The sequence below is a fragment of the Glycine soja genome, chromosome 12, assembly GCF_004193775.1.
Source record: "Glycine soja cultivar W05 chromosome 12, ASM419377v2, whole genome shotgun sequence".
NCBI classification, from domain to species: Eukaryota; Viridiplantae; Streptophyta; class Magnoliopsida; order Fabales; family Fabaceae; genus Glycine; species Glycine soja.
This window is the reverse complement of record NC_041013.1, coordinates 38,050,069-38,059,466: the sequence shown is the minus strand read 5'-3', so window position 1 is coordinate 38,059,466 and position 9,398 is coordinate 38,050,069. Positions and strand designations below refer to the sequence as shown.

The following is a 9,398-nucleotide window of genomic DNA, read 5'->3' as shown; positions in this document are numbered from 1 at the left end:
TTCTATTTAATTTGATTTATTAATTTTTAAACTGATTTATTTTTTTAAAAATATGTATTTTGTGATGATAATTTTAAATTATCATTTTTATGATTTAAACTTAAAAAATAAAATTAAATCAATTTAAAAAGTGAAAAATTCAAATTAAATAAAGAATTAAATTGAATGAATAAAAAACTTATTTAAGCTAGAATATACTCGTGGAACGTTTTATCTGCAACATTCTAAACTTTAGGTAACTCCCTCCGGGACACGTGGTCCGTGGAAGCCGACACTTCTATATATTCGAAACCTCACCTTCTTCCCACTCCAACCGAAGCCTGAAGAACCCTAAGCCCTCTCTTGCTCGGGATTTTACTCTCACGGTAGCACCAGACATAGAACTCTAGATCTCTTGTTTTCCTATCCAATGTTTGCATCTTCATTCCTCTGATTTTTCCCTTTTCCCCGTTGAATTTAATTATGTCTACTTTTTTTTTTTTCCCTTTTTCAATTTCTAAATTGGTAGTTGCTTGTTGCTATTCAGAGATTAGAGATTGAAGATGGTGTCTGACGCGAGCAAGAAGAAGGCTGCGCAGAAGAAGGCGGCGGCAGCGGCCAAGAGAGGAGGCAAAGCAGCAGCTGCTTCGTCGAAAACGACGTCGTCGGAGAAGGCCGCCGACAAGCTTGCCAACGGAATTGGGGAAATTCAGATATCCGATCGAACCTGCACCGGTGTCCTCTGCTCGCATCCTCTTTCCAGGGATATTAGGGTGAGAACCATGTTACTCTTATTACAGCTCAGCTGATGTAGAATGTTGAAGAAGGTTGAGCTGGAACAAAGAAACTGGTTTCCAAAGATTTGAATAATCTGTTTCCTGTCTTAATATTAAAGAAAACAAGTACACGCGCCTAAAGCGCTTACTTGTATAGGTGCCTTGATTCCCCTGAATTTGGCTCCATCTAATGTAGTGATAATATGTGTCTAAAATTATGCTGTTATTTGAACTTAGATTTAACATTATTTCTTTTTTTAAGGGTCTAGCTAAAAGTTTATTGCAAAGATTTTTCCCTTTTGTTTGGCCTATTAAAATTTGCCTTGATTTTTCAATTGAAAATATTCCGGCTTACTTTTGTCTGCATATAGTGCATTGTCCCCCCGGAAATAGGAAACTAGAAGAATAATCTATAAGTTCTATAAAAAGACATTTCAAGTATAGCAAGTCTTGCTTCTAGCTTATTGTTGCTTACATGGGAGCATAGCCAAGCAGTTGAGTCTGTAGCATTGGCATTCTACCATGTTGCCAACCTCACAAACTTGGTTCTCCTTCATGAATGTAACCAAATAGCAACCAATTGCGAATTCGTTGGATGAAGGTTGATGTTGTAATATTATGCAATGAAAAGGATATTTCTGCCTTATTAATTGTAGCTAATTGCTTACAGTGATCAGTGTTGTATTGACTTGTTTGTTTATGCCGTCATTACAGATAGAATCTCTGTCAGTTACTTTTCATGGACATGATTTGATAGTTGATTCCGAATTGGAGCTAAATTATGGAAGGTTTGTCATCCTTACATTACAATTTTGTTCTGCTTCTGGTTAGGATGCTCAAGTTTATAATTGTACTATTCTTTTGGTGATTATGCTTGCTTAGTTACTTTAAATTCCTTTCAGACGTTATGGCTTGCTTGGATTAAATGGTTGTGGGAAGTCTACCCTGCTTACGGCTATAGGTTGTCGAGAGCTACCTATTCCAGACCACATGGATATTTATCACCTTACCAGGGAAATTGAAGCCTCTGACATGTCTGCATTGGAGGCTGTCATAAGCTGTGATGAGGAAAGGTTGAGATTGGAGAAAGAAGCTGAAGCTTTGGCAGCGCAGGTGTGTTTAAGTAACATAGAATCTGCTTTTTTCTCACTCTTATGTTTTTGGATCATTGGCTCACTTGATTGGTTTTTGGTCCAGGATGATGGGGGTGGGGAAGCTCTTGAACGTATTTATGAACGATTGGAAGCCATTGATGCATCAACTGCAGAAAAGCGTGCTGCTGAAATTTTATTTGGTCTTGGTTTCAACAAGCAGATGCAAGCAAAGAAGACACGCGATTTCTCTGGTGGTTGGAGAATGAGGATTGCTTTAGCACGTGCTCTATTTATGAACCCTACCATCCTTTTACTTGATGAACCAACCAATCACCTTGGTATGCATTGATTTTCACGTGGCTGATGTGATGATTTTTTCTGCTGTCTCACTTGTTGTGATTTTAAATGGAAGGTCCTGTAGATTCTTTATCTATGATATAAATTATGTCTATCAAATATTAGCCATGAACTTGTTGAATCCTTTTAGTTTACCCAGTAGGTGGGTAGGCCTCTGCATATAGTTTTTAGAGCAACTTCTCTTTGGTGTCTGCTTTAGAAAAAGGATTAAAGGATTGCCATGGAAGGGTTGCTTCGAGATACAATAATATATTCCCAGCTGCTGTACATCAACATGGTTGATTTGTGAATGCCAGATCCAATCGTTTCATTCTTGTAAATGTTAATTGATCTTTCTTATTATATCTTGTTGAGAAATTGTCCACCCTGCATCCCGTCTCTGCATTATCATTTCATTTTATGGTGGTTGCATTTCTGCTAATGCAACTGATGCAATCTGAACTAAAGCTGTCATTGATGTTACTTTTATACTTTCAAATTAAATTTGATCTTTTTTGTGTGTCTATATGATATCTGCGACCGTGAGATGTTACATATGTCAGTGTGTTTCACCTTCGGTCCTGGAATTTATTCATAGTTTTTGAAAAATATATTTGCAGATTTGGAAGCTTGTGTGTGGCTCGAAGAGAATCTGAAGAAGTTTGAACGTATTCTGGTTGTGGTTTCACACTCACAGGATTTCCTTAATGGTGTCTGCACAAATATCATCCACATGCAAAACAAGAAGCTGAAACTCTTCACTGGTAATTATGATCAATATGTTCAGACACGTGCTGAACTGGAAGAGAACCAGATGAAGCAGTACAAATGGGAGCAGGAGCAAATTGCCTCGATGAAGGAATACATTGCCCGATTTGGTCATGGATCAGCAAAACTAGCCCGCCAAGCTCAGAGTAAAGAGAAAACTCTTGCAAAAATGGAGCGGGGTGGACTTGCAGAGAAGGTGGTAAGAGACAAAGTTTTGGTATTCCGCTTTGTTGATGTGGGAAAACTTCCCCCGCCTGTCCTCCAGTTTGTTGAGGTGACATTTGGGTACACTCCTGATAATCTGATCTACAAGAACCTTGACTTTGGGGTTGATTTAGACTCTAGGATTGCTCTGGTTGGACCCAATGGAGCTGGGAAGAGTACGTTACTGAAGCTAATGACTGGTGATTTGGAACCTCTAGATGGCATGGTTCGACGCCACAATCACCTTCGGATTGCACAATTTCACCAGCACTTGGCTGAGAAGCTAGACTTGGAAATGTCTGCCCTCCAGTATATGATAAAAGAATACCCTGGAAACGAGGAGGAGAGGATGAGAGCAGCCATTGGGAAATTTGGACTGTCTGGCAAAGCGCAGGTCATGCCTATGAAGAATTTATCCGATGGGCAGAGGAGCCGTGTGATATTCGCATGGTTAGCTTATAGACAGCCTCACCTGCTACTTTTGGATGAGCCAACGAACCATTTGGATATAGAAACAATTGACTCATTGGCTGAGGCATTGAATGAATGGGATGGTGGCATGGTGCTTGTTAGCCATGATTTTAGGCTCATAAATCAGGTTGCCCATGAGATATGGGTGTGTGCTGATCAAGCTGTGACCAGATGGGAAGGTGACATTATGGATTTCAAGGAGCACCTAAGGTCAAAGGCGGGTTTATCTGACTGAAGAAGATAGTGGGACTGGGACACTCCAGCATATCACCATCTAAGGACTACGTTACGTACTGCTGCTTGAGTTGGATTTCTCCATGGTGATTTTTTTTATTTAAATGGCTCTGCAGAGTAATCGCTTTGGAAATCATGTCCTCCCCCGTTAGATTGCAGTAATTTGTATTTTTATCCTTTAGTTGCCGATCAGCATGATAAATAACAGGGGACCTTAGATGTAATACCTATCTGTATGTGAATGATATGTTGTACCTAGAGTATTATATTTACTGCACTAGTTTCCTCTGCCTCTCTTCCTCCTAGTAATTTTTTATCCTTCGCAAGTTCCCTTCATCTTTCCCGAGAAAATTATTAAGGCCCAGCTATTTTAGAGGTATACGCAAATCAGACTAGATCGGGTTTGATTATACTCGTTACTTCATCTGATCAAAATACTTCAGTTAGGTTGATGATAATAGTTAATTCTTCTGATGAAAAAAATACTGAAAATACTGAAGATTTTTTTAACTATAACGTAGTATATTTGAGTACAAGATGTACTCAAAATACTGAAGCATACCTGATTAGACTAAACGTCCCATACACCACTGTCTCCACAAAATTACAAACTTGAAACACCCCTCACTCTATACTATAGTATCCCATCCCCTGATGCTATCTATCAAATATTGCTTTCCCATTCATGAATTATGACAAGCCCAAAAATAGTTCGTAACTTTATGATATGACTTAACATAATCTTAGTCAAATATGATTAGACTCGTGCTCCCGCAAAACATATTTTCGACTTAGAAAAGTAGATCATCATTATAAAAACTAGCTGAGAGCTGTGTTGACCTCTTCATGTTGTCTACCATAACCATTCTTCTTGAGTATCTTCAAAGCCAACTTCACTTTATCCTCAGAATCCGTATTCTTATGGTTTTGAGAAATTATTACTTGGTACGGTAATACTATATCTATAATCTTCGATCAATCTTCACGTAATTGAGATTTTTAATTGACATTTTTTTTGAATAAAATTTGATTACTTATAATAGAGATTAATTAGGAATACATTATGTTATAATCCCATATTATATAATAATTTTTTCATGATTTTGCTAGCAAGGGTACAGAAAACACAAAGCAAGCAGTTGACCGTGTAAGGCTGTAAGTATCTGATTCATTCGGAGCTGCACCCCTTTGATAACATCACCAGGTTCTTGTATCAACGTCCACATCATGCAGTTACTTTTTTTTTTTGGGTACCTATATCATACAGTTACTTGATGTTTGCTTCTGATGTCTCAATGATTAATTCTTATATGTTGCGAAAGTGCCATGTTTCTACTATTCACCGGTGACTAATTAGTAAAAAAAGGATTTATAATAAATTCATAAACTAATTTTTTAAACGCAATTAAATATGTACAAGAGACGAAATAGGCATAAATGTCTTCATTTAAAGAAAAATTATACATAAATACTCAATATGTCAAGTGACACCTAATAAGAGAGAGATAAAAGTAAAAAAAAAGTATAAATATTATAATTTGATACTAAAAGAGATAAAATGTTTGCTAGGTGTTTAAAAAACATGAATGTTATCATCACTCATGATAATTATTTTTCATGCCTGGCCCGAAATTGAGTACTAGTGAGTGTTCTGCTTGCACAAACTTGAGTATTAGTGAGTATGTGAGTGTATATCTGCATTATTCATTTCATTGTACATCAACAGCTGGTATCATAGGGGCATTCCCAAATCGCAACTTTATGCATGAATTTAAATGCCAAGAAATTTTCATGGCATTAAAGTCAGTCGACAAGCAGTAGAATCATTGGTTGCAGCCATAATTTCATTATAAGTAAGGATGCCCCTAATTATCATAACACCTTTTATCTGGGTGGGGATAGAGGGGCCAAAAAGTGCATCTTAGCTGGTGGGATAAAGGAGACAAGTTGAAGACATTTTATGAAAAAAAAGGAGCAGTTTGAAATTTTCTTAACAGGCTTTGTTTATAATTTAGTACAAATTTGAGATAAAAAATCTTGTTTGAAAATTTTAATTATTGTTTTACTAAACATATTATTATTCCTTTTCAAAAAAACTAAACATATTATTGTTTATGATCGAAATTTACCTAGTGTTCATCCCAAACTAAAAACAAGAGAGTATAATCATCGTTGGAATCATGTAACAAGAATAATATTTTTACATGAGATAAAAAATGAAATGTTTGTGAATTTAATTGTGTAAAAATATGCAAACATGCTGACGTTGGTGTTTATTTGGCCGTGGAAAGGGGATTAATTAATACACTGGTTGCGATTAAGCATCTAAAATGGGTGTTCACTCTTTTTGAAGGAGGAAATTAATATAGAAGACTATAACTAGTGCTGGTTTGTTTGTTTTTTCGTTTAAAAATTCGTTGAATGCCACTAAATCACGTTTAGGTGCTCAAGAAAGTGTGAATAGGGAGAAACAAACACACTGTATCGTTGAGTACAATGTCCACTTATGTTGGAGAGAGGATTGTACCTTTTCCAAACATATATACACAGTTCTTAGATCCTTGTCTTAATGTTGGTATAAATTTTGTTTAACAAAAATAAAATAATTACGTACTATAAATATTATAAGCCTGCGTCAATAAAACGATGCATTATACTAATATATATAGAAAATTCATATACAATATCCGTGCACCATATTAATTAGTATACACACATACGTACCTAGTTCCTACCATGTTTATATCTGATGATAAAGATAATATCAATGAAGACAAACTAAATGACTAGTAATTATTATTAGTAGTGGAATATTCTTATAGTGAATCGTGAATGAAATAAACCAGCAATAAGATACCAGTAAGTAAACTCCTTAAAACTAAGTCAACCCCCCCAAAAATGATGAAAAACATGTATTATGAGAGGAATCTCAAAGCTGGAACTTTTTATTAGCTCTTGGTGGAAGAATCAATTAGACAGTCAAAAATCAATTTGACTAAAGGTGTGTGCAGGAACGAAAGTTAATTATGTAAAAATTCCAGTAGACTACATTATTATTAATAGTTATTAAAATACCAAGGATTTTCTACAAGTTCCCTCTTGATGCCATTGGTGAGCAAGTAGTATCCTCTCAAGTTCACAAGGCCTGCAAGGAATGGTTACTGCACCCTCATGATCAAAGCCGTACTCTTCTTCTGCTTGCTCCAATAGCTTCAAAAACGTTGGGTTTGTTAAACAGCTTAGTGGCAGCACGAACCTCTTTTGTTCCTCTCCACCACCCTCTGCAATCACTGCGAAGTGTCCTTCCTTCACGTCCTCTGGCACATAGCTTGAGTTTGAAGAATCACACCCTTCTTTGTTTCTCCCTAGCAAGATCAGTCTCTTTTGGAGCTTCTCAACCACGAATTTGAACTTCACAATGCCACCTACTACGCTCTTCTTTTTGCTGCTGTTTCTGACACTACTGAAGTTGGCCATAATGACAAGTAGTGTTTGTTGTTTGATAATGTAATAATAACAATGAAAGTGTGTGTTGTGTTTGGTGATGGTTGTTTGAGTGTTTGAGGCAGTTATGATAATTATATATAGGTGTAGCCAAAGGGTGAGTGTAGATAAGATTATTTGGATGGTAGCAGCTTAAGATGAAGATTGGAAAAAAAAAAAAAGGTGTAGAAATGTAGATAGAGATTATTGTTGGAGTGTTAAATTGGGGAAGAAGAGACATGGCATGTGGGTGCAGTGTTATACGACTTTTCATACCATGCAACGTCCCTTTTCGCTGGTCGTGTCGGATTCCAATTCCCTAGCTAATTATTATCCCATATAATTCCATTCCATTCCATTCCATTACTCTCTTTGGTAATATTGGTAACCCTTCTTTCCATTTCTACACACTATGGGTTAGTTTTTTTCTTTTTTCTTAACAATTATAAAAAGTGTCTTACTAAGATATTTGGTTAAGAAATTAAATTTTATTTATTAAAAATCATATGAGAACATATTTACAAATAATAATTTAACGTATTTTTTTCACATTTCACTAAAATATTTTTTACTTTTAATTACTTTTTTTAAACATTGTGTCCGGTGCTGATTATAGCATTTACGCTTTATGAAAATATGCGATTCTATTTTTAAACTTTTGTATAAGAAATTGTGAATATTGTTTCTTTGACAAAATTGCTAAATTCGAGAAAAGCACTTTGCAAATATAAGGTCTCTTATATAATCACACAAGGGTCTCCCTAAGTTGAATTCGGGTAGTTTTAGGGAAATAACAAAATTAGATGAGTTCCGATTGGACGTTTAAGTTGACGTATATGTATATATTTTTGAAATAAAATTATAAAAATTTGAAATAAAAAATGGAGACAAAATAGAAAAAGTGCAAAATGCTACTTCTCTGATTACGCCTTCTTTTAGTAACGACGATGACATTCACTAGGTCTTTTTCGATGACAACCTTATCATCACCGTTAAAAGCAAAACCTTTCACTACACAATCAGATAAGAAAATAGACTAGACTGTTGCAGTAGACGTCAATAATCTAATATTAAGTTCAACTTAGGTCAAACAAATTTGTTAAATAAGTCATCATGTATAATTTTAATAAAAAAAACACTTATTTATTTTAAGGAGTTTAATTTGGACATACCCATAATGTAAATATTTTTACATGAGAAATGCCTACAATGATACTCTACTTAATGTGATTGATTAAAATTTATTAAAAATCATCAATTTTGATGACAAAAAATAGGTATTGGTGATTCCCTTGTAACAAAATTCAATTCGAACATTATTTTGTTAAATATAATTTGGGTCAATTTAAATATGTTTACATCATCTTTATAAATAATTTTATTTTATAATTTTAAAAAGATAAACTAGAAAAAAAATATTTTCTCAATCAAACCCTATTCTTGTATACCATCATATATAGCTTCCTCAGACGAAAATGATTTATATAGATCATTCTATGCATATATTTTAATATTATATATTAATAATCGCCGTGTAAATAATTATTTGTTATATTAAGTGGTAGATTAATTATTAATTGGTATTTAATTACTATTAATGGTCTTCACATAATATACACTTGTGTATGTTAAGGGTTGGTATAATCTTAAAAAGTTAGTTCTTTATTTTTTTTACAGCAGCAAAAAGTTAATTAATTAAACTAGCTGATTCTGTTGTATAGTTTTTAAGAGTTTATTTTTTCGTAACTTATTACTTAACTTAAGCAACCAACAAAATGGTTTCTTACTTTCTTTATTTAATTTGTGTTCACATAATAATAAATTTTGACTGTATCTTTTATCATTTTTTCACCTTGCCAATTTGTCCAAATTGAAGGACACTTATGACATAATATTTGTCTTTTAATAACGCTGCTATCTATGATCTGTTCATGTTGGGCACGTGTATCATTCCTCTCAGTAGCTTGATTCTCTTCATCTAGCCGATTTTGACTCACCTTCTTCCTGATCATGGTTCTGTTCATAATTTCATGTATCATATCATCAACGTACG

The 9,398-nt window shown here is 34.6% G+C and overlaps 2 protein-coding genes across 3 annotated transcripts; one reads left to right on the top strand and one right to left on the bottom strand.

The window, feature by feature from the left end:
* Window positions 1–229: 229 nt before the first annotated feature.
* On the top strand, window positions 230–4,154 carry LOC114379524 (ABC transporter F family member 1-like). 2 transcript variants are annotated; one of them, XM_028338201.1, is made up of 6 exons: window positions 230–365; window positions 527–752; window positions 1,470–1,543; window positions 1,658–1,868; window positions 1,953–2,187; window positions 2,806–4,154. In XM_028338201.1, exons 2-6 carry the CDS (start codon window positions 543–545, stop codon window positions 3,861–3,863), a joined length of 1,788 nt encoding a protein of 595 aa, XP_028194002.1. In that variant the 5' UTR covers window positions 230–365; window positions 527–542; the 3' UTR covers window positions 3,864–4,154. The 2 variants fall into 2 exon arrangements, with proteins under 2 accessions (XP_028194002.1, XP_028194004.1); XM_028338203.1 differs by having other exon boundaries at window positions 248–411.
* Window positions 4,155–6,695: 2,541 nt separating this feature from the next.
* On the bottom strand, window positions 6,696–7,507 carry LOC114378333 (auxin-responsive protein SAUR50-like). The gene has a single exon (XM_028336904.1). The coding sequence runs from the start codon at window positions 7,337–7,339 to the stop codon at window positions 6,929–6,931; it is 411 nt and encodes a 136-aa protein (XP_028192705.1). The 5' UTR covers window positions 7,340–7,507; the 3' UTR covers window positions 6,696–6,928.
* Window positions 7,508–9,398: the final 1,891 nt, after the last annotated feature.

What these genes read in the sequence shown, in the direction of transcription:
- LOC114378333 (XM_028336904.1), bottom strand. Translation starts at nt 7,339, where the DNA reads ATGGCCAACTTCAGTAGTGTCAGAAACAGCAGCAAAAAGAAGAGCGTA.
- LOC114379524 (XM_028338201.1), top strand. Translation starts at nt 543, where the DNA reads ATGGTGTCTGACGCGAGCAAGAAGAAGGCTGCGCAGAAGAAGGCGGCG. An exon ending in CTCTTTCCAGGGATATTAGG is followed by an intron (nt 753 to 1,469) that starts GTGAGAACCATG and finishes CCGTCATTACAG; the next exon opens with ATAGAATCTCTGTCAGTTAC. An exon ending in TGAACCAACCAATCACCTTG is followed by an intron (nt 2,188 to 2,805) that starts GTATGCATTGAT and finishes ATATATTTGCAG; the next exon opens with ATTTGGAAGCTTGTGTGTGG.